Source organism: Nicotiana sylvestris, chromosome 1 (assembly GCF_000393655.2).
Source record: "Nicotiana sylvestris chromosome 1, ASM39365v2, whole genome shotgun sequence".
Classification (NCBI taxonomy): Eukaryota; Viridiplantae; Streptophyta; class Magnoliopsida; order Solanales; family Solanaceae; genus Nicotiana; species Nicotiana sylvestris.
In genome coordinates, this window is record NC_091057.1 from 13,867,723 (window position 1) to 13,891,961 (window position 24,239).

Sequence of the window (24,239 nt, forward strand, 5' to 3'; positions counted from 1 at the left end):
CCTGAGCTGGTGCTGCTAGAGCGTCCACAGCTGAGACCTGATCCTGAATTGGGATGGCTGATGGATTTGCAGGTGCTGCCCTAGCTGCTGTGCAGGCCACACCCCTGCCCCTACTGCGAGCACGATCACATCCTCGCCCTTTAGTGGCCACAGCTGGTGGTACTGGTGGTCGTCCATACAGACCGATAACGCGTGTCCTCACCATCTGTGAGAGAATAGAATAATAGAAGTTTAGTACTCGGATCAACAGATTCGCACTACAGGAATTTCAAGAATATGAAGTTTTTCCTAAAGGTTCTGCAGCCTCTCGAGGATAAATACAGACGTCTCCATACCGATCCACGAGACTCTACTAAACCTGCGCATGATTCGTGAGACCTATGCAACCTAGGCTATGATACCAACTTGTCACGACTCTAAACTCGGACCCGGTCGTGATGACGCCTCTCATGAAGACAAGGCCAACCGACCCACTCCCGATTCATTTTTAAGCAATTAAGTAATAAAATAAAGTCTTTAACATAATAATAAAAATCCTAAAAATAAGGTAAATAATACAGTTTGCGGAATAGTTATAACCCGACATCGGGGTGTCAACAGTTAGGAGCATCTATCATAAAAACTACAAGTCTGAAAGAGTCTACACAACTATTACATAACCAAAATAGAAGAAAATAAGATAGAGGGAGAAGCACTAGGCAGCGAACGACGAGCAACTACTTGGTGAATCTCCGAAGTCTGCTGGAAGCTCCCAGCCCTCGCAAGCATGACCTAAAGCGCCTGAATCTGCACACGGGGTGCAGAGAGTAAAGTGAGTACTCCAACTCTGTGAGTAATAATAATAAATGAAGACTGAGCGATAAGAAATCACGTAAAGGCACATCATCAAGCTATAAAGAAGCTGTAAAAACAATAAAACAGTGAAAAATATGTAATGTCACCTTAGTTCAGTTTAAGCTTCTTTAAAATACATTTTTAACAGTTAAGCAAGTAAATGACAGACAGCTAGAAAGGATAAACACATAAAGAACCGCCCTTCAGGCACAATACCAATAGAATCAGGCCATCGGGCAACACATGGAACAATACCAGCTCCTCAGGCTATATCTCATATCACAATGGGTACCCGTGCTCACGGGGGGGGGGGGTACAGACTTCGAGAAGAACCCCTTACGACCCAAGTGTAATAACAAACCATCTTGTGGCATAATCAGTAGGCTCTCGGCCTCATATCAACAAGACACCTCGTGGCATACAAATCTCAAGCCCTCGGTCTCATAATCATGAATCGGTGTATCCTCACAACACAGGCCCTCGCCTTACTCAGTCAGAATCTCATAAGCCACTCGGGCAACAGTAAAACATGATGCTCAGCTCAAATTATCATTTAGAATATCATTTAATGTTTTAAAACAGAGTAAACATGGCTGAGTTATGAAAACAGTAGAATATAGCATGACTGAATACAAGTATAAAGTCAAAACAGTGAGAAAATAGTTGGCACGAGGCTCAAATATGGCATTCAGCCCAAAAACATGATGATAGCAAATAGTTTTTATTCAAATACGCGGTAAAACATTCATACGGGATGGACTAAGTCACAATCCTCAACAATGCACGACCCCATGCTTGTCATCTAGCGTGTGTGTCACCTCAGTATAGCACAACGATGTGCAATCCAGGGTTTTATACTCTCAGGACAACATTTACAATCATTACTCACCTCTATCCGGTCCAACTCTAGCCCGCGACGCCTTTGCCCCTCGAATCGGCCTCCACTCGCGTCGAATCTAACCAAAATCAGAATCACGACGTCAAAATATGCTAGGGGAACGAAGCCCAAGCGAAACTAATTAATTTACAATATAAATCCCGAAATTAACCAAAACCCGACCCCTGGGCCCACGTCTCGAAATTCGATAACATTCACATCAATAGATTCCTTATCTCCCCACTAGTTCATACATATCAAAGTCCCAAAATCCGACCACAAATGGCCCCTCAAATCCTCAAGTCTAGGTCTCCAATACCAAGCCCTACTTTCCCAATTTTAACCCTAAATTTCCAGTAATTTTAGGCCAAATCAGTGAAATAATGCCATAGGACCGATTATTAGACTCAAAAAGCTTACCTCCAGATGATATCCCTTGATTCCCTCTTCAAAATCTCCCAAAAATCTCCAAAACCGACTTGAAATGGTGAAGAACAACTCAAAAATCGTGAAGGAATGCTTTTATACCTTCTGGCCCAGGTTTTTCGCACCTGCGGTCTAGATCTCGCTTCTGCGGTCCCAAGCGCCTCATCTGTGGTCCTCATTTAAGTGGCCAAAATCCCCATCTGTGATGCATAAGCCGCACCTGCATCATCGCAGGTGCGGTCCCTCAACCACTTCTGTTGTTTCTGCTTTCCTAGGCTCTTTCCACTTCTGCGACCCCAATCTCGCTTCTACGAGGCCGCACCTGCGGTCCGCTAGCCACAGGTGCGGTTATGACAGCAGACTACAACTTCACCTGCCATTTCCAATTTCCATTCTTTCGTCAACCACCCGAAATCACCCCGAGGCCCTCGAGACCTCAACCAAAAGAACAAACACGTCATATATAACAATCCAAACTTATACCAATCTTTAAAACACCTCAAACAACATCAAATCAACCAAAACACATCGGATTCAAGCCTAAGTTTCCAAAATCTTTCGAATTACGCTTTTGATCAAAAAGTCTACTAAACCACGTCCGAATGACCTGAAATTTTGTACTCACATCCCAAATGACACCACGGACCTACTGCAACTCTTGGAATTCCATTCCGATCCCTATATCAAAATCTCACCTATCAACCAGAAAACACCAAAATTCCAATTTTCGCCAATTCAAGCCTAAATCTACTCCGGACCTCCAAAATACATTTCGATCACACTCCTAAGTCCCAAATTACCTCCCGAAGCTATTTGAACCATCGGAACTCACATCCGAGCCCTCTAACACATATGTCAACACCTAGTTGACTTTTTCAACTTCAGCTTCCTCAAAAGAGACTAAGTGTCTCAAACCTTACCAAAACCTTTCCGAACCCAAGCCAACCAACCCGATCACATATAGAACCGATAAATAAAGCAATGAGAAGCAGAAATGGGGGAAACAGAGCGGTAACTCATGAGGCGACTGGCCGGGTCGTCACAACTTTGTTGCAAAGCTAGTCGCATGGGACTTAACCTTTTCCAACTTTATTTCGCCTTCGTAGGCCTTTCATTTCTGGCTTCTTTCTTCCAACTTCAATTTCAGAGCATTTGGGATACCTTGGATTTTCAAACCTTTGCTGAGACGGTTAGCCATGTGGGACTCAACCTTTTCAACTTCATATCGCCTTTAGAGGCACTTCAATTTGATTTCCTCTCTCCAAGATTTTTGATTTCAAAGCATCGGCCGCCATGGCCAGTCGAGGTCGACTTGATGCCCCTGACGAGGCTGGGTGCCTTTTTGCATATTAGCTTATGTCAAACGAAAGCTCAAATGAAAACCCTGTAAATCAGTCTTACCATCCTTTCTTTGTCTTAGTTTCATAATAGACTTAGACCGAAAGGGATTCAAAGAAAAACAATCAATGGAATGGACAATGAATTTAAATAAAAGGTATCCCTTTCGGGGAAAGGATAGAAGGACTTATCTGGAGTACATGCGGACTTCAATGAATATGACATGCCTTTTGGATTGGATGCCTGATCTGTGCAAACCGTCCAACTCTTAGAAATTCATCACAACTTTTACCTCAAAATTGACAAACCTTGCCAGGACTCTGTCGATGCTGATGGCTATGAGGATCCTCTTTTTGATCAGGGGCGCCCTTTGTGGGTTTTCACCAGCAGACCTCTCTTATTTCTCTTCTCATCGTCGCCTTATCGTGCTTTTTACGAGTTTTTACTAACAAGACTCTCTCATTTTTAATTTCTCCGTGCTTACTATCGCCTTACAGTGCCCGTGAGGATTTTCACCGATAAGACTCTCTTACTTTAGTTCTCTCATTTTGTTGTATCTTATCCAAGTAATTGTATCCTCCAATTGAACATCTTTAACGATTGATCGGAAGGACTTTAACAGGATTTGGGGTAAAAAGAATTTGGATTGAATTACAACTTTGGAACCTTTCAGGCGAAACCATCGCCGAATCATTATAACTTCTGCCCCAATTTCAACTTTGGGGAAATGTGAATTTTTATTTTGGTGTGACTGAACCCCAGAGAGAGGCTGCCTACGTATCCTTTCGGAATCAAGTCGAATGTAGTTCAAGGAACTTTGTTTTTAATTTTCTTTTGTTTTTCTGTTTTGGTTTGTTTTCTCTTTCTTTTTCCTTTCCTTTTTCCTTTTTTTCGTTTTTTTCAATTCATTTTCTTTGTCTTTTCTTCCCCTCCCCTTTTTTGTATCTTTCTTTTTCTTCTATTTTTCATTTTTTTATTCTTCATTTTATTTTTTCAATTTTTTTTCAATAACATTTTTAGGATCTAAAGAAGGTAATCAAAGAAAAGTAATCGGCTCAAAGGGTTTGAAAAAGGGTTGATAGTGTTTGGGTAGCGAGAATAAAAGTCTTCTTCATCCCAACCGGAGAACATTAATGTTATATAGAGGATCCAACATAGTACCTTTTGACTGCACCTATGTTGAGAGTTGTTTCAGGAACATTTTCTTCGACGTTTCCTATGTACAACGCTCTCTTTTGGCAGTACTCTTGTTACAATGTATGAACCTTTTCAATCTGGAGCCAATTTTCCTTTAGCTATTCCGATTCTTTATTTTATTTCCTTCAACTTATCTTCATTGCAATCTAATTCTTGATTCATTATTTCGGGGTCTGACAGCGTTTTAGGATCTGGGCTTGAAGTCTGCAAGCATGTCATGTTATTAAAATCAGCATTTAACAGAACTTAAAAGAGAATAAGAAAAGCGACAAGATTAAGAAAAGAGAAATTCCCGGATGATGAAATATTAATTTCATTTGATATATTTTTTTGTGTTTTTTTTGTTTTTGTTTTTTGAATTTTAAAGATAGATGGATTTACATCAAAAAGTAAGACAATAAAGCAAAACATTCGGATCACACCCTGAGATAATCCGGACGCAGAAAGGATAGCAAGACTGGCTACCGAGACTCCCGTTTGATAGGGAACTATTAGGCTTGGCGACCGTTTCTTTTTTGGCTTTTTTTCTGTCTCGGTAATGGCTACAATGGCCTTCAATGCCAGATTAAATTGGTCATTGTAAGTATGCAACGGATTGTTCGTCACATCGGAAGCCTCTTCGTCCAGAAGAACGATTCTTTCAGCTTCAATCAAATCTTCAACTGCCCTTTTGAGGGTCCAACAATCCTCTGTACTGTGTCACACTGCTCCCGAGTGGTATTCATATCTAGCATCAGCTCGGTGCAAGGGGGACTCGGGGTTTGGTCGGTTTGGAGCCACTGGCTGCAGCAGACCTCGCCCGACTAGCTTTTGGAACACGCCTGAGTATGATTCACTAATAGGGGTGAACTGATTCCTTTTGAAAGGCTCTCTTGGGCGAGGATTGTACTAGGGAACATTTGATTGGGGATTACATGGAGCTTGGTAAGGAGGTGCATTTCTGGGAGGTGGAGCTCGATTTTGTGTATAATATTGTGGCCACGTGCAAGGTTGCGCGTTCATCACTGCATACCAACAAAACCAACCACCTAAATAGAACCTGACTAATTTGCTCATACCACAACCTTGTTAGTTTTGAGACATTTAACATATAAGAAACCGCACGTTAGGATGTAATGCACCTAACAGTTAAACGTTTCTACCATGTGTTTGAACGGTTGCATGTTTCATCCCGGCCTTAACTAACCCTTTCACTATGTTCTTCTTTTTTTTTATTTCTGCTTCTCTTTAATCACTTGATTTTTTTCATTTCGTTTCTATCACTCTTTATTTTTTAGCACTTTCTTTTCTTTTCTTTTTTGTTTTTGTCACTCTTTTATTTTTTGTCACTCTTTTTTTTCTTTTTCTTTTTTTTTTCACTCAATTTTTCTTTCTCTTTTTTTCAGTTTATTTTTCATTCAATTAATTTTATGGCTATGATCGAATCCGAAGGGGATTGCCTACGTATCATGGCGTTGCATGAATCAGATCTTGCGTAGTTCAAAAAAATAGAGAATAAAGTAAATAAGCTAGCTCTTTTTTTCACCTTTTATAATACTCAAACAATGAAAGTGTTTAATAAAGGAACATAACTTCTTCTTCTTTTTTTGCATTTCATTTTTTTATTGATTATTCGAAAGAAAGGTTATTAAAGAGGAAAGAAAATATTTTTGAATTTTTTGATTTTGATTTTTGATTTTTTTTTTCGTTTTGGTTTTGAAATTTTTGAAAGAAAGGCTTCTAAAGAAGATTTTGTTTTTTGGATTTTGATTTGCTATTTTTTTTTTAAGGATTTTTGAAAAGAAAGACTTCTAAAGAAGAAAGAAAATACTTTTTGAATTTTTGATTATTTTTTGAAATTTTGGGAAAAGACCTCTAAAAAAAGGTAGAAAATATTTTTTGGATTTTGCTTGATTTCTTTTCTTTTTTCGAATGAGAGACTTCTAAAATAAAGAAAATATTTTTGGATTTTGGATGTTGCCTCTTAATTTTTGAAAGAGGGACTTTCAAGAAAATATTTTGGGATTCTGTTGTTTTTTATTTTTATTTTTTAAATTTACAAATGTACTTCTAAAGAAAAGCAAAAATATTTTGGACTTCAATTTTCCAATTATTTATTTATGACATTTACAAAAGAAAGATCTTTAAAGAAGGAAAAGAATATTATTTTTTTTGATGATTTTTTTTTTTTGATTTTTGAACTTTTTGGGAAAAATACTTCAAAATAAAGGAAACCTATATTTTGGATTTTGATTTTTGATTGATTTTTTTTTTCATATGAAAGACTTCAGAAAGAAGGAAACTATTTTTTGAGTTCAAATTTTTTATTTTCTAAGGAAATGCTTCTAAAGGAGGAATTAAAGGAAAATATTTTTGAATTTTTAAAAATTGGGGCCGGAACCGATGATGTTTGCCTACGTATCTCACATCCGGTGAGAATCAGACTCATGTAGTTCGGTCAGTTTTGACGGAACAGGGGAAGCATGACTTTTGAAAACTTTGGCTTATTTTCTTTCTTTCTTTTTTCGTTCAAAATTTCGACAGAGTTTAAGAATTTTCCAAATACCTACCTCTCATTTTTTTTTTTAATTTTTTTTCTGATTTTGTTTCCCTATTCTAGAAGTCGGTCAACATGCAAGCCGAAACAAACAGATGCGCAAGTAGTACGTAAGATGTATCATGATTGTCTTTTAATTTTTGGGTACACCTGTCTTAAACGGACCCAACCCCTGTGTTGAGTCCTCAATGTCAAATGCATGTGATGCAAACAAGCGTTCCTACTAGGTATCCTGCATGAGACTATGTTATTCTAGGTTTAAAACCTGGGTGTATTGTTCTAGACCTGGCTTACCTGAGCGGACAGCTCGAGCCGGGGGGGGGGGTACTGGGAATACAGAAGCTTCACCGACTTTGCAATTTGTCCGAACCTCGTTCTAAAATTGGGATATGACTGTAACAGAAAAGAAGCCACGCGAAGCTCATGCTTTCCAGATGATTTAGAAGACTCACAGAGGGAAGAGTTTCATAACAGTTTATATACAGTTCACTCAATATCAAAGTAGTAAAAAGCGACATTTAGCACATGAGACTCAATACATGCAAAAATCAGATAATAAATAAAAAGCCAACTATCAAGTTATTCTAAGCTCGAATTCTGAACCCTGAGGTTCTTGTTCCCAGCAGAGTCGCCAGAGCTGTCACATCTCCTTTTTTCCGAGGGGATAGGGAGTTTTTCCAATTAATGTGACGTTAATCGAAATGAGATTATTTATTTAATCAGAGTTGCCACTTGGAATATTTATGGTGTCCCAAGTTGCCGGTTTATTTTAAAATCTCAAATCGAGGAAATTTACTCTATTTTTGGTCCGCGAATACAGAAGACCAGGTAGGGAATTTTGTTAACCCGGGAGAAGGTATTAGGCATTCTCGAATTCCGTGATTTTAGGACGATCGCTCAACTATTAATAAATGGCCTAATTAACTTACACTAGTTGTATGAGACTCCTTTTTGTCTCATAAATTTGTGGACCCCAATCTTACACTTCTGGGTCCACACAAATCTTGGTCCACAAAACTGTGAGACAATAAAATTACCTCATACAACTAGTGTCAGTTGTATGAGACACAAATTAAAATTTTCCTAGTAAATGATACATTGGTTTAAATAAGAGCGTTTCAGGAATTTTGGGGAGGACTAACCAATCCAAGTTGATTCTCTAAACTCTTGAAGGCAACTGTTTCTTAATACAAATTCCAAGTCATACTGATTAATTCCATTGGCATTATAACAGAAGTAGAAAATATCATAACCTTAATTCACATTGAAGCATACCAATACATAGAGAAACACAGGAAACACACACACACAAAAAAAAAAAAAAAAAAAAAAAACGAATCATAAAACTCACGGAATCATGTGTCAAGTAAGTATCGCAATAGTCACAGTAATACCTAATTTTGCAGAGGTGAAACAGGGTTGCAACAAGCCAAATAAAGGCTCAATGTCTTCCAATATATTGTACTGATAAGGGAACTTGTACAGCAAATCGTCTATGAAGTGAATAGAATGCGAAACCAATGCTGTCGACCTCGAACAGAGCCTTGACATAGAAGCTTCGCCGGATTTTCGACGGAGTTTTGCTGCTCGGCTGGTTTTCGCCGGAAAATATGGCAAAAGATAGTGGCGAAGTGCAGAGCTGCTAGAAAGACAGTAAAGTCACCGGCGAAGGAGGTGACTCCGGCCAAAATGAACAACAATGGTATATGGCTGCCGGAAATGTTATTTCTCGGCCAAAAACCAACCAATCCGAAAAAAAACAAGGAAATGAGAGAGGGAAAATGAGGCAGTGAGGTGATGGCCGGTGTCAATGGAGGTTTTTGAGATGGGGAATCTGATCTTTTTTTTAGGTCTTTTTTTGTGTGTAGATATATAAGTGTTGGAAGCGATAAGGATTGGGAGTGTGATTGTCTAGGGTAGATATTATTTGTAGAAAATTGTTAGGAAAGTGCATGTGAATTAGATAATAAGAGAGAACTTTTGTCATGTGATAATTTTTCATTGGCTTTTTTTTCTTTTCTTGATAATTACTGAATAAACCTACCCCTACTAAATAAGTAAATAAAAAGCAAGGTAAAATTACTGCACTCAATATTTATTTCTCAAAAACCTTTCATTTAAAATTAAACTAAGCTAAATAAAATTATATCCTTTTTTTTTTGTTGAAACTGTTCTTTCTTTGTAAAATGAAAAATAAAACTAATACTTTAAAAATATGTAACTCTTTTCTTGTAATTTTCAAATTATCTAAAATCAACCTATAAAAAAGGTGAAATAAAATTACAATATTAAAATTAAACTCAAAATTTATTTGAATACTAAAAGTGAGTAAAAAAATCAAATATGATAAAAAATTAGGGGCTCACATTCACCATCAGTCTTTTGAATGAGTTGTTTCCTCTTCCTCTTGTGCATGCCATTGGTTTTAGGAAAACATAAGCTATCCAAACATGTTGGATATACAATACGATACACATACCCTATATATTCTTTTGTAATAAATTGTTGTTGTTTAGGATTATAACTGGAAAGATGGCGATTCTCTGGTCCTAGAAAAATTAATTCGCCATTCTCCGTGCAACACAAAAAAATTAATGTATTTTATAAAATAATGCTGGCAAATTTGTGGTATGTGGCGAAGTTTCATTAACCATTTCCAACCGTCTTCTTCCATGATTTAGATGTCCAGTTCGAACTCTTTACTCCATGTGTTATTGTATTTGCCGCCATATAAACTAAGGTGACCTTTCAAAGTAGTCAACTGAAATAACTCATTATCACCGAAATAATTTGGTGTTGAAAGATCCTTCAATTCGTCTGAAATAATTAGTGAACCCATTGTATTTTTAAAGTTATGTGTTCACATCTACTAATTATTATTACAATTTTAGTGATTTTTACACTAAATTTATGCTCCAAACCAAAAGTATTGGGTTCAGTTGAACTCGATAACTCATGTGTATGCCACTTTTGCCAAACCAAGAGATTTGGATGGACGAAAACTGGCACACAGTTAATTAAAGATAATATAAATTTCGTGCTATTATGTAACAAGAGATATCAATTGACATTTTTTCCTCCGAAAAATTAAATTGTGTAGTTAGGCAATTATTTTTTTATATATAGGTACTATAAATGGACTCTCCTTGGTTTCTTATGTTTTTTTTTTAAATGTTTTGACCCAGTGGCCAGCTAAAATTTACTAACCAATGTCAAAATATAAAACATTAAACACTCAAAAAAACTAAGAGGAGTCAAACATATATTATATATGTATAAAATATTTTTTTACCTAGCAATACAATATAATTTTTTCGGCGAAAGGGTGTCAAATGACACCCCCCGAATAAAACTGAATTCGTCATATTTTGGCCCTCTTAATAAAAATTATAGATCTGCCACTAAAAATATACAAGACATCTATAAATTAGAATCAAAAGATTTCTTTTTCATTCAAGCTTGGGTGGATACATCAATCTTATATATAGATTTTTTTTTCTTTCTTTGCTTGATTTTTTATTTTATTTTTTGGGGAATGAAAAATTAAAAAGTATATAAGTTTTAATGAATATTTAATTTTGAACATGGGGCACCACTATTGAAGTAGCATACACAAAAACTTCCTCCTTGATCTTGATCAATACATACTGAATTCACATAAAATGGTCCATAGTCCCTCTTGCAAAGGTTTTGGCAAATTGGCAATTCTTGAGAACAAGGAAGATTTGTTTTACCATGTGACGCACATACGTACTGAGCATTTGCTGAGAAAACCTGAGTTATTACGACCATGGCTGTAAAATCAAACAGTATATATATATATATATGAGTGGTATGAAAACAGTATCTTGTAATTCATATGTAAAAGAGAAAATGTAAAAGTTATTTTAAATGATGTATATATATCTAGAGAGATCTATAGGTTACGGGTTCGAGCCGTGAAAACAGCCACTAGTGTTTGCATTAGGTAGGCTGTCTACATCACACCCTTGAGGTACGACCCTTCTGTGGACCCTGCATGAACACAGAATGCTTTGTGCACCGGCTGCCCCTTTATATATATCTAGAGAGGCAAAAAAATTACTTGACTTTTATTCTTGTTGGGTATTTGAACCCCGATCTATTACTATTATCATCTCACTTAATCGATAGAATCGGCGTCTGAATTTGAAGTGTATGAATTCTGAATTTTCTACCAAACCTATAGCTCGTTTTAGTAATAGAGTTCGTAATTAAATACTTCTACATATTTGACAGATTTTCTATGACGATTACATGATTTAATCAAGAACTACTAGGTTCGTTCAAATCCATACGTAATATAGTAGATTAAAAAGAACGGATATTCATTTAGGGAATGCATAGAGGGAGTGTGACTACTCATGTTCTTACCTTTTTTTTTTTAATCACAACAAGGAAAAATGAAAGAGAATCTTACCACAAATGTAAGCAATGAGCAAAATAGAATAGCGAAAAGATATACCAAAGTTTTCCATTGTATAATTTAGTGAATAAAGTAGTCACTTCACCCTGTTTTATAGTAGTAGAACTTTAGAGATTGCAGTAATAGAGAGAATTTATAATAGGAACTTTCTTGGCTTAAGTCATACTTAATTATCATGTCATGATTAACTTACCAAATATACAACTAGAGGAGGATTTACTTTTGAAATCAATATGAAGAATATGGAAAACTATTAATTGTAACAACATCAATCTTATGTGTATTGTGTGAAATTTTCATTTATAGTAGGAATTTTAATTTGTTGATGACAGTCAAATCCAGATCATGTCATTATTCTGACCAATAGACAACTAGAGGCAGATTTACATACCAACTCAATATGAAGAATATGAAAAAGTTATTAATTCTAGCAGCAACAATCTTTTAGTGTGACATTTTTTTTTATATTTTTTTTATCGTCCTCCGCCTCAAATTATACGGTAACTCATATTACAATTAGACCTCTTTATAATACTATGTCCCGATAGGTCATCTAGAGTTTTAACCTAGTTCTGGATTTTGAAACCTTAAATATCTTATTTAGCCTTCCTCGATTTGCATGCGCAGTCCGTGTCTTTTTCCGGAAGGCTTTTATGTTAAAAATTGATAAAATGTGAAATTATGCCTTAAAAATCCATTTGAGTTGACTTCCATCAATGTTTTGAGAAAACGGACCCAGACCCGTGTTTTGACAAAGTCCGTATCGTGATTTGGGACCTGGACGTTTGCCCGAAATTGAATTCGGAGGTCTCTAGCTCAAGTTATCACATTTTTGTCGAAAATTAGAAGTTTAAAGGTTTAAAGACTTTATAAATTTGACCAATGGTTGATTTTGTTGATACCGGGTCCGCATTTTGGTTGCGGAACTTGGTATAGGTTCGTTACGATATTTATAACTTGTCTGCAAACTTTGGTGCAAAACGGAAGTGATTTGACGTGATTCAGACACCCGGTTGTTAAAATGAAAGTTCTTAAGTTTCATTGAAAATTTCATTTGATTTGGTGATCGATTCGTAGTTCTAGGAGTTATTTTAGTGTTTGATCGCGCGAGTGAGTTCATATGAGGTTTTTGGACTTGTGTACATATATGGTTTGGAGCCCGAGGGCTCGGGTGAGTTTCGGATAGCCTATGGACTATTTGAACTTAGAAAAATCTGGTTTTTGAGATGCTGGTGCCATCTGATATTTACTTCTTTGCGATCGCGAAGGTACTCTCGTGATCGTGAAGAGTGAACTGGGATGGGGTGGAATTTCCTTCATCGCGAACGCGATAGCTGGGTCGTGAATACAGAGCAATGAGGGACTTACGCTCTGCGAACGCGACCAGCTTCTCTCAAACGTGTAGGCTTGGGACATGGGAATGAGGGGTCAATGTTTCTTCTACGCGAACACGGGCGTTGGCTCGCGAATGCGAAGGACAGGGGGAACAGCCTTCGCGAATGCGTGGGGGAACTCGCGAATGCTTAGGCCACTTGGGCGGTAGCTCTTCGCGAACGCGTCAGGTTTCACGTGAATGCGATGAACACCTGATGCTAGTGATTAAAACAGTGCCAAAATGGGATTTTGTTCATTCATTCAAATTTTCAAACTTAAAAACCTTAGAGGCGATTCTTCTATCATGACCCGGATTTCTCACCCTCGGGAGTCGTGATGGCGCCTACTCGTGAAAGCTAGGTAAACCGACAATTACAGTTGTTACCACCATTTTTATTAATCACATGGAATCAAATATTAGCTAAGCAAGATAATTAAGAAATACAACAGAGACATAGCAAACCAACAATCTAATACATAGCTACCCCCAATAGATCGGGTACCACAATCCACGAACGACTATGATTTTTACTACAAATACAAGTATGAAAGAAGTAAAACTATTCTCGAAATAGAAGAGACAGAAGAAAATAAAACGGGGAAAGGGGGAACTTCAGGCTCTGCGAATGCCAGCAGATCTACCTTGGTCTCCCTGGACTGAAAACAACTACCTCAAGCTATTCACCGGGTCCAACACCAAAATAAGCATAAAAGAGTGCAGAGAGCAGTATCAGTACAACCGACCCCATGTACTGGTAAGTGTCGAGCCTAACCTCGGCAAAGTAGTGACGAGGCTAGGACACAATAACCATATAAACCTGTGCAGTTAAATCATATACGAACAGAACAGAAAAGACAGGAAATAACAGATAAAGATGGGAAGGGGACATGCTGCGGGGAATATCAATTTCTAACAATAAACCTATAGAGAAGCATAGTGAACATCATATTTGTATCAACAAGAATAATGAAACAATATCACGTGCACGACATCACCCTTCGTGCTTTTACTCTCGTTCTCATCATATGAAACAACAGAAACACCTCTCATAATCATGGCACGACATTACCCTTCGTGCATTAAATCTCAAAATATCGACATGGTATCACCCTTCGTGCATTAACTCTCAATTCATGACACGACATCACCCTTCGTGCATTAACACTCATAATATCGGCACGACATCACCCTTCGTGCATTAACACTCACTCACGATATCATGTACGTCATTACCCTTCGTGCTTTACACTCTTCCTCACCCAAACAATAGAAAGAATACGTCCCGACAAGGGAATCAACAATATAAACAATAACATCTCGGCAAGGGAATCAACTATAACCAATTTTGTTTCAACAGTTACTTTACAAAATGAATCTCAACTTGAGCCAATACTCAAAAATGGTCAATTACCAAGAAATTATCATGAATTATGTTCAACAATGATAATCATCAACCCAAGCATGGACAATACACAATAGAGTCACAACAACATGGTATAAGACTCACATGCTGCTTGACACCAACGTATAGATACTTGTCACCACACCTATACGTCGTACTCAACATTAACACGTAGAAAATAAGGTCACAATTCCTATTCCCTCAAGCTAAGGCTAGACCCAACACTTACCTCGATTCCACGGACAAAATCAAGCCTCAATTACTGCTTTACCTCTCGGTTCCACTTCCAATACGCTTGTATCTAGTCATAATATACTTAATAAAATTAATAAATGCTAAATAAACCAATTCTAATGCATGAATATGGATTTTCCAATATTTTTCCCAAAAAGTCAAAAATCAATCCCGGGTCCGCTTGGTCAAAACTCGAAGTTGGAACCAAAACCTGATCATCCATTGACCCACGAACTCAAATATGCAATTAGTTTTGAAATCGGACCTCAATTTGAGGTCCAAATACCCAAAATTTGAAAATCCTGACTTCTACCCCAAAACACCCAATTTCCCATGAAAAACCCTAGATTTTGAAGTGAAATTATGTAAAAAGATAAATTAGATTGAAGAAAATGAGTTAGAAATCACTTACTTATGATTTGGAGGAGTTTGAGTCTTTGAAAAATCGCCTAGGGATGCTTAGAGTTCGAATTTTTGATGAATGAAGTTGAAATTCCGTCCAAATGATGTTTTGTTCAGGTGCAGATGTCGCAATTGCGACAGGAGCTTTGCAATTGCGAAGCTCGCAAATACGAGACAAGATTCGCAATTACGAACTTGCTGCATGTCTGCCCCTTTCGCAATTGCGAGCATTTTGTCGCAATTGGGATGACTGCTCCTCCCTGATGGCTCGCAATTGCGAAGGAAAGTTTGCAAATGCGAACAAGGCAGGCCTGACCTTTCTTCACAAATGCGATCAAGCCCTCGCAGTTGCCAATCTTGTTGGGCTCGCAATTGCGAATCCTGACCTCGCCATTGCGAGATCAGAGTTTGCAACACATACCAGCTGCAACAACAATTTTCCCTAAGTCCAAACTCACTCCGCGACCTATCTAAAACTCACCCGAGCCCTCGGGGCTCCAAACCAAACATGCACGCAAGCCTAAAAATATAATACGGACTTGCTCGTGCGATCAAATTATCAAAATAACATCAACAACTCTAATTTAACCTCAAATTCATAAAATTCATAAGATAGTTCATTTTTTTTCCATTTTTTCAACCTAAGGTCCGATGTATATCAAATCAACTCTAATTCTTACCAAATTTTATAGATTCGATTTAAATATTATTTTAAACCTGTACCAGATTCTGGAACCAAAATACGGGCCCGATACCAACAAGAACACACATAATTTCATTTCCAAAAGTCATTATATTTTCCAGTACATAATTTTCTTTAAAAATTCTTTTCTCGGAATAGGTGTCACACCCCTTTTTTACAAACTCACTTAACCCTCTTAAATTAATAATTTTTTTGTAAAGCTAAAAAGGGTTTTTAATTAAAAAGTGATAAAATTGTGTTCAAAAGGAAATAACTCAGAGTCGCCACCTGACTTTGATTTCGGTGTGCCAGGTCACCGTTTTTAAAAAAAATTATTTTTCCTTTAAAATACTTTGGATTCCAAAACTAAGTCCGCACCAGAGATTCGGGCAAGGGGGTTCATTTGACTCGGGGAGAAGGTGTTAGGCACTCCCCAAGTCCCGTAACTAGTACGGTTGCATGCTTGATCTAGTCGGCTTTTAAAATATTCATTTTAAGGTAAAAACATATAAAAGGAAAGTAAACACAAAAAAGGCTCGAGGTCGTCCCCTCCTAATAAAGAAAATATATAAAAAAGAAATAAGGAAGAATCCTAAATACTAACATGTACTATATTGTTCCACAACTTCGTCATGGCCTCCAAATACATGATACTACGGGGCATTCCCTGAAATAAATATGTATAAATCCTCGGGGCATTCCTCGGATAAATTTAACTGAGGAAACGAACTCTCACCTTGAAACCAACGAAAATCCTAAGGCTTGCCTACCCAAATATGGTCGGCCTAAACATGCTCTTAGCGATTATGAAAGAAAAGTAAAAATTAAGCTAAAAGAGAGATATTCCATGATCATGTTCAATTTTCATTTCATTTGTTATTTCACCCTCCATGGCCCAACAATCAGTCAAACAACTTCAACAAACCAAACGAGTAAACAGTAACAATCAATGACATGAAACGAAGAAAGAGCTAATTAGTTAGACTGAAAAGAAAGAAAGGAACCGAAAATTGATCCAAGCATGACAAGAGCCGCAAGTATGTAAAAGCTGAAATTTAACTTTACTAAAGGTGCAATCTAAAGTTATGAAGATTCTGAGATTAGTTCAAGCCCTTAATCACGTAGGGAACCTTATTGTGTAAAACAAAATGAAATATAATCTGCCAGCTATAGTTATAAGACATGGATAGTATACTATCATTTCAAACAATAAAAGCTCATTAATATTTGCTAATCCAATTTCATGACTTCTGACCATGCAAATTTAGAAAATAGTCAACCTCCTACCATCTCCAGTTGTAATTTCCATATCCAAAGACAAAGCAATCATATAATAAGTTACTAGACCATTACAGTACTATTTTGTGTGTACTTAATAGTTACACTGCCTAGACTTTACCAATTTAGTATTAAGTCATCACAACTAAAATAAGGTATGGGAATCATGTTTAAGAACTCATGTAGGCAACAACTAAGGAAGTTTATGAAGTAAAGTTATTATCCTAAATTAGATTCAAATAAGGAAAAGAAACCAATAAAGAAACAAGATACGACAGCAGATACTAATGTCAAACATAGAAGGCCTTAAACTCAAATTAGACACAGACACTCTAAGCAAACTGGGAACAAAAGAATTCTTGAACTTCAAAACCAATTAAATTTTTTATGCCCCAATTTTTAAACAACTCTCATTATGCTTTTCACGATAATTCAGATTAAGACAAAGATAGGGGAGGAACTTGGAACAACAAATACAGTGATGAGAATCCGAGGCAACACAGAACCACCGATTGGAATCCAAAATGCTCGGACTCGAACTCCCCGGTTTGAACACCGAAAATCGAAATTGAAAGAAGTAACATATATTTTCGTATATTTTTTGATTTTTTGTTTTCTCTGACTTCTGAAATAAAAACAAGGAAATAGAAAGAAACAAAAATTTTAGAATCAAACTTTCGTCAAATATCAGATGAAGAGAAGATCCCTAAAGCCTAAGACCAAACCTTCCTTTTATGCAAAAAGGTTTCCCTTTTTTTTTAAAAATTGTCCCACACTCCCTCTCTCTTTTCCCCAAAATCTTCTCCTTCACTCAATGATGTCCCCCATTTTCTCTCTCTTGATTTTTATGTACGTGAGTCTAGATTAATTGTGTGTGTGCAGATTGTGAGTGTGTGCATTGTGAGAAATATTTTTTGAGTATTTAAACTTATTTGGTAAAAGAAAGAAAATAAATCTTAAGAATAAAATAGGGAAGGTCACACATGAATATGTGTGAGAATGGAAATATGGGACCACTACCAACTTCATTTGTTTCCTTTCACCTTGCCTTTCACGTCATTTTCTTTCCGATTTTTTCCTTTCTTTTTGATTTTTTTATATTTTAATCTAAAAGTAAATTAAAAATAGCTTTATAAAGATACTAGTCTATTTGAGATAATGTAAAATATTAAGAGAAGACATATAGTTACTATATTAATAAAATTTAAATAATACTCAATATATACTAAAACCTTACAACTTAAAAATCACATAACCTAAGTAAAATATTATATATATTTTTTTGAAACTTTCTTACTATCTCTTCTTCTTTTTTTTTTCTTTATTTTTTTTGTAAAATAAAATGCCAACACTATTTTTGTATCTTTCAATTTTATGAAAAGTAAGAAAAATTAAAAGTTGATAGTAAAAATCAATTAGCTAAAATAATTGAAAATATTTTTTGTAGTTTTTTTTAAGATAAAATAAAGCAAAAAGTTTTAAAATAATCAAAATAGTGATATTAGGCCTAAAACCAACATCGAAGCACTAAAATGTATAAAATTTCGGGGAGAGTCAAAAATTACATGTCTACAGCTGCCCCTCTTAGACTGGAAAAACGAAGAGATTTCAGACAAAGAACGACGAGATAGGTTTTTGACCCGACCCTTATTTGGAGAGACCAAAAATTAAAAGAAAGAAGAATGTGACCGAGCTCCGGTATTTGAGCTACCTATATATCCTTGGCTATAAAGGAATCAGACCACGTGTAGTTCAAAAGTGAGAAGAGCGATGGAGTATACCGAGGTGGAGAGCCGGTTGAGGTGCTGTCGAGTTCTAGTCCGCGGTTCCTGCCGTTACATCTAAATTAAAAGGAATAATTACAGAAAAAATAAAATAAAAATACAAAGTCCTATCAACTTCTTGTGTCGAATCTTCTTTGAATCCCCATTTGATCCTTAAACATGAAATTGAAAATTCACCCTATTCTTCAGGTGGGCATCCTACTGACTTGAATTTGAAGAAAACTGGAAGTTGACTCTGTTCTTCAGACGAGCTCCTGATGCCTCTTGTATTTGAGAATTGAAAGTAAATCTGAAATGAATTCATTCGCTCTCCAGATGGGCGCCTGCGACTGACTTAAAACTAAAATGAATTCCCTCATTCTCCAGGCGGGCGCCTGCGACCGACTTAAACTTGATATAAATTCCCCTGTTCTCCAGGTGGGCGCCTGCCAATGACATAAAACTTGGAAATGAATTCTCTCGTTCTCCAGGTGGGCGTCTGCGGCTGACTTAAAACTGAAATGAATTCCCTTATTCTCCAGGTGGGCGCCTGTGACCGACTTAAACTTGAAATGAATTCCCTTATTCTCCAGGTGGGCGCCTTCCACCGACATAAAACTTTGAAATTAATTCTCTCATTCTCCAGGTGGGCGCCTGCCACTGACATAAAACTTTGAAATGAATTCCCTCGTTCTCCAGGGCGCCTGCGACTGACTTAAAACTGAAATGAATTCCATTATTCTCCAGGTGGGCACCTGCGACCGACTTAAACTTGAAATGAATTCCCTTGTTCTCCAGGTGGGCGCCTGCCATTGACGTAAAACTTTGAAATGAATTTCCTCATTCTCCAGGTGGGCGCCTGATGCTTCTCTGACTTGAACTTGAAAATTAAAAGTTGACCCTATTCTTCAGGCGGGCTCTTGATGCTTCTTGAATTTGATAATTGAAAGTAACTCTGAAAAAAATTTCCTCGTTCTCCAGGTGGGCGCCTGCCGCTAATTTAAAACTGAAATAAATTCCCTCATTCTCCAGCTGGTTCCTGCGACCGACTTAAACTTGACATGAATTCCCTCATTCTCCAGGTGGGCGCCTGCCACTGACATAACACTTGGAAATGAATTCCCTCGTTTTCTAGGTGGGCGCCTGCGACTGACTTAAAACTAAAATGAATTCCCTCATTCTTCCGGTGGGCGCCTGCGACCGACTTAATCTTGAAATGAATTCCTTCGTTCTCCAGGTGGGTGCCTGCCACTGACATAAAACTTTGAAATGAATTCCCTCGTTCTCTAGGTGGGCACCTGCTGCTGACTTAAAACTGAAATGAATTCCCTCATTCTCCAGGTGGGCACCTGCGATCGACTTAAACTTGAAATGAATTCCCTCATTCTCCAGGTGGGCGCCTACGATCACAACAAAATAGACAAAACAAAGAAAAATATCTGCCCCAGTTTGTACCAGGAACATTTGTGAGTGTTAGTTGAATCCCATTTTTCGGGAGGGTCCTGAAAATTTAAACCAAATCCCATTATCCATGAGGGTCTTGAAAACTTAAAGCCTGATCCCATTATCCAGGAGGGTCTTGAGAATTTAAAACCTAAATTCCATTATCCAGGAGGGTTCTGAAAACTTGAAACTAAATTCCATTATCCAGGAGGGTCCTGAAAACTTAAAACTGAACTTACCTGTAACAAGCTTTCTTCATGGAGGATTCTTGTAAATCAAACAAAATTTCTTGACCCCGTTTCAAACAAAGAAAATCTTGTTAGTTTAAAAATGTGGCGGTTAGTTTGTGGCATCCTTGCTGAAGGTGTTTGCTTCTGCCACTACCATGCTTCATTCAGATTGGCTGCTTTAGGCTAACAAAGAATTTTGACCTTTTGATTGAAATTGGACCACAAAATCTCTTAATGGCCTGAATCTCTTACACTCTCTTGTTGCATTGTGTTTTCATTCTGAAAGTTGCTAAACCTTTGTATTTTCTCAAAATTCCAAAATCACCTTACCTCCTGAACTTCAGTTATCACCATACTGCTCATTCTAAATCATGTCACTTGTGATGTGCTTGGCCGAACTCCACTTTGTGCAATATAAAAGCAGGTAGTAGGCTTTGGGATCCTTTCCTACTTGTTCAACAAGGGCGGACTCGAAAGAGACTCATAAAAATAGACTCAAAGAGCACAGTGAAGTGCTTTTTGACAAAAGGAACGAAAGAAAAGTTTGAACAAAGATGACTGTATGAAGAAGAATCGGAGAAAAAGACTTATCTAAGTGAAGCGGCTGGCTCCAATGATCATGACATGCATTTCAGATTGATCAGCCTAATCCATCCAACCAATCATATTTTCAGTTCATGTCATGTTTTCATATTTCAAAATCGGGCTTTCAATGATCCAATTTCTCAGTAACGTCACGAGCCTCATTCGACTTGTAGTGCCCCGAAAGGTTTTCACCAACAAGCCTATCCCATTTGTTCATCTCTCAACTCACCATCGCCTTACGGTTCCCGCGAGGGTTTTCACCAATAAGACTCTCTCATTTTAAATTTTCTCTCAGCTCACCATCACCTTTCGGTGCCTGTGAGGGTTTTCACCAATAAGACTCTTTCATTTTATTCATTTTTCATTTGTACCCATGAACAAAATGTTACCCATGATGTAAATCATACCTCTATCTCGCCTGACTTGACATCCTCAAAGATTGATTGGAAGGTCTTTCTTTGGACCGTAATGTAAGCTTTTGGACAAGGCTAGAAAGAAAGGGTGGTATGAAGGCTCAAAATAATTTAAAATGAAAAGGGTTCAAAATTACAACTTTCGGAATTAGATCTTCTGCAAAACCAAAACTACTGCCCCAGTTTATTTGGGTTTGGGAAATTTTAGATTTTTATTTTGAGGGGACCGAACCGTGTAAGATTGCCTACGTATTCTTAAAAGGAATCAGGTCGAACGTAGTTCAAACAAAAGTAATTATTTTTTTTTCATATTTCTATCTTTCATTTTTTTTAATTCTACTCCTAATTCCAAAAGAGGGGTATGAAAGAAAAAAATAAGGCTCAAAGGGGATAACAAATGATAAAAGTGTTTGGGTAGCGGAACAAAATGCCTTCGTCATTTTAACTTTTAACATGCTAAGTACAAAATGCGAATGAAAATAAGCAAAGAACTCATACATAGTACCTCTTGACTGCATCACAATTGATAGCCATATCTACACATTTGCTTTCTATATCTGTTAAATACAAAGCACCATTGGGCAACACTCTTGTCACCATGAATGGCCCCTGCCAATTTGGGAAAAACTTGCCTTTAGCTTTAGCCTGATGAGGAAGGATGCATTTTAATACCAGCTGACCCACTTCGAATTTCTGAGGACACACCTTCTTGTTGTATGCTCTTGCCATTCTCTTCTGATACAATTGACCATGACTTACTACAGCTAACCTTTTCTCATCAATCAAACTCAACTGCTCTAGCCGAGTTTTGACCCACTCATCATCATCAATTTTAGCTTTTGTAATGATCCGAAGGGATGTAATCTCAACTTCCACAAGTATAACTGCCTTAGTTCCATAGCCCAGTAAATAAGGAGTTGTTCCCACTGAAGTGCGAATAGTAGTGCGATAACCCAGTAAGGCAAAATGCAACTTTTCATGCCATTGCGTAAAACCTTGCACCATCTTACAAAGTATCTTTTTACGTTCTTGTTAGCAGCCTCAACAGCTCCATTTTCCTTGGGACGGTACGGAGTGGAGTTTCAATGCATAATCTTGAACTGTTGGCATACCTCTTTCATCAAATGACTATTGAGGTTGGAAGCATTGTCTGTGATGATCACCTTGGGAATTCCGAACCGATAAATGATATTTGAATGAAAAAATCCAACACTGCCTTCTTGGTCATGGACTTGAAAGTTACAGCTTCGACCTACTTGGTAAAGTAATCAATGGCCACTAGAATAAACCTATGCTCGTTCGATGCTACCGGCTTAATTGATCTAATGACATCCATGCCCCAAGTAACAAATGGCCAAGGTACGGATATTGTATGCAACTCAGATGGCAGGGAATGAATCAAATCACCGTGTACCTGGCATTGATGATATTTGCGAACAAAGCTGATGCAATATCGTTCCATGGTGAGCCAATAATAAGATGCTCAAAGTATCTTCTTTGTCAAGACATATCCATTCATGTGCGACCCGCAAATTCCAGAATGCACTTCGGCCATGATAGTTAAAGCTTCTTTAGCATCTATGCACCTTAGTAGTCCCAAATCTGGAGTCCTCTTGTACAAGATTCCCCTATTCAAGAAAAATCCACTAGCCAGACGTCGAATGGTTCTCGTTTGATCACCTGTGGCATGTACTGGATATATCCCTAACTTGATGTATTTGATGTCATGGAACCAAGGTTCGCCATTAATTTCCTCTTCAACCACATTATAATAAGCATGTTGATCACGAACTTGGATATGCACAGGATCGACATAAGCCTTGTCCGGATGATATACCATTGACGCCAGGGTAGCCAAGGCATCAGAAATCTCATTATGAGCCCTGGGAATGTGTCTGAATTCTATCGACCTGAATCGTTGACAAAGATCATGCAGACATTGTCGGTATGATATGAGCTTCATGTCCCGAGGCTCCCATTCTCCTTGAATCTAGTGGACCAACAGATCTGAATCTCCCAGAACCAGTATTTCATGGACTCCCATGTCTATAGCTAACCTCAAACCCAAAATGCATGCTTCGTATTCAGCCATGTTGTTGGTGCAATAAAATCGAAGTTGGGCTGCTATAGGGTAGTGTTGCCCTGTTTCAGAGATGAGTACAGCCCCTATTCCGACATTTTTCATGTTAGCAGCTACATCAAAGAAAAGTTTCCAAGCTGGCTTTTCATCATGGTCAACCTCAACAACACACATGACTTCTTCATCAGGGAAATAAGTTTTCAGTGACTCATATTCTTCATCCACCGGATTCTCGGCCAAGGCTTGGGTTTTCATCGCGATCCGAGTTACATAAATGATGTCACACTCTATGAGTAAAATATGCCACTTTGAAAGTCTTCCTATGGGCATAGGCTTCTAAAAGATATACTTTAGAGGATCCATACGAGAAATAAGGTAGGTAGTGTAGGACGAAAGATAATGCTTCAACTTTTGTGCCACCCAAGTCAGGGCGCAACATGTCCTCTCAAGCAGAGTGTACTTAACCTTATAGGTAGTGAACTTCTTACTAAGATAATAGATTGTTTGCTCCTTCTTTCTCGTAATGTCATGTTGACCCAATACACAACCGAAAGAATTATCCAAGACTGTCAAGTAGAGAATTAAAGGTCTCTCAGGCTCTGGTAGGGCCAGCATATGTAGGTTTGACAGGTACCTTCTAATCTTATCAAATGCTTCTTGACACTCGTCAGTCCACTTAACTGTAGCATTCTTCTTCAGT

At 37.5% G+C, this 24,239-nt stretch overlaps 2 protein-coding genes and 1 long non-coding RNA gene across 3 annotated transcripts; all 3 read right to left on the reverse strand.

The window, feature by feature from the left end:
• Positions 1-515: 515 nt before the first annotated feature.
• Positions 516-9,140, reverse strand: LOC104247148 (uncharacterized). Its single transcript, XR_716127.2, has 2 exons — positions 8,603-9,140; positions 516-786 (listed from the first exon to the last, which is right to left on the reverse strand). It is a non-coding gene; the product is annotated as an uncharacterized lncRNA (long non-coding RNA).
• Positions 9,141-21,951: 12,811 nt separating this feature from the next.
• On the reverse strand, positions 21,952-22,464 carry LOC138890403 (uncharacterized). Its single transcript, XM_070173787.1, has 2 exons — positions 22,092-22,464; positions 21,952-22,016 (listed from the first exon to the last, which is right to left on the reverse strand). Exons 1-2 carry the CDS (start codon positions 22,462-22,464, stop codon positions 21,952-21,954), a joined length of 438 nt encoding a protein of 145 aa, XP_070029888.1.
• A 478-nt stretch (positions 22,465-22,942) lies between these two features.
• On the reverse strand, positions 22,943-23,794 carry LOC138890407 (uncharacterized). The gene is made up of 2 exons (XM_070173791.1): positions 23,463-23,794; positions 22,943-23,369 (listed from the first exon to the last, which is right to left on the reverse strand). Exons 1-2 carry the CDS (start codon positions 23,792-23,794, stop codon positions 22,943-22,945), a joined length of 759 nt encoding a protein of 252 aa, XP_070029892.1.
• Between the last annotated feature and the right edge of the window lie 445 nt (positions 23,795-24,239).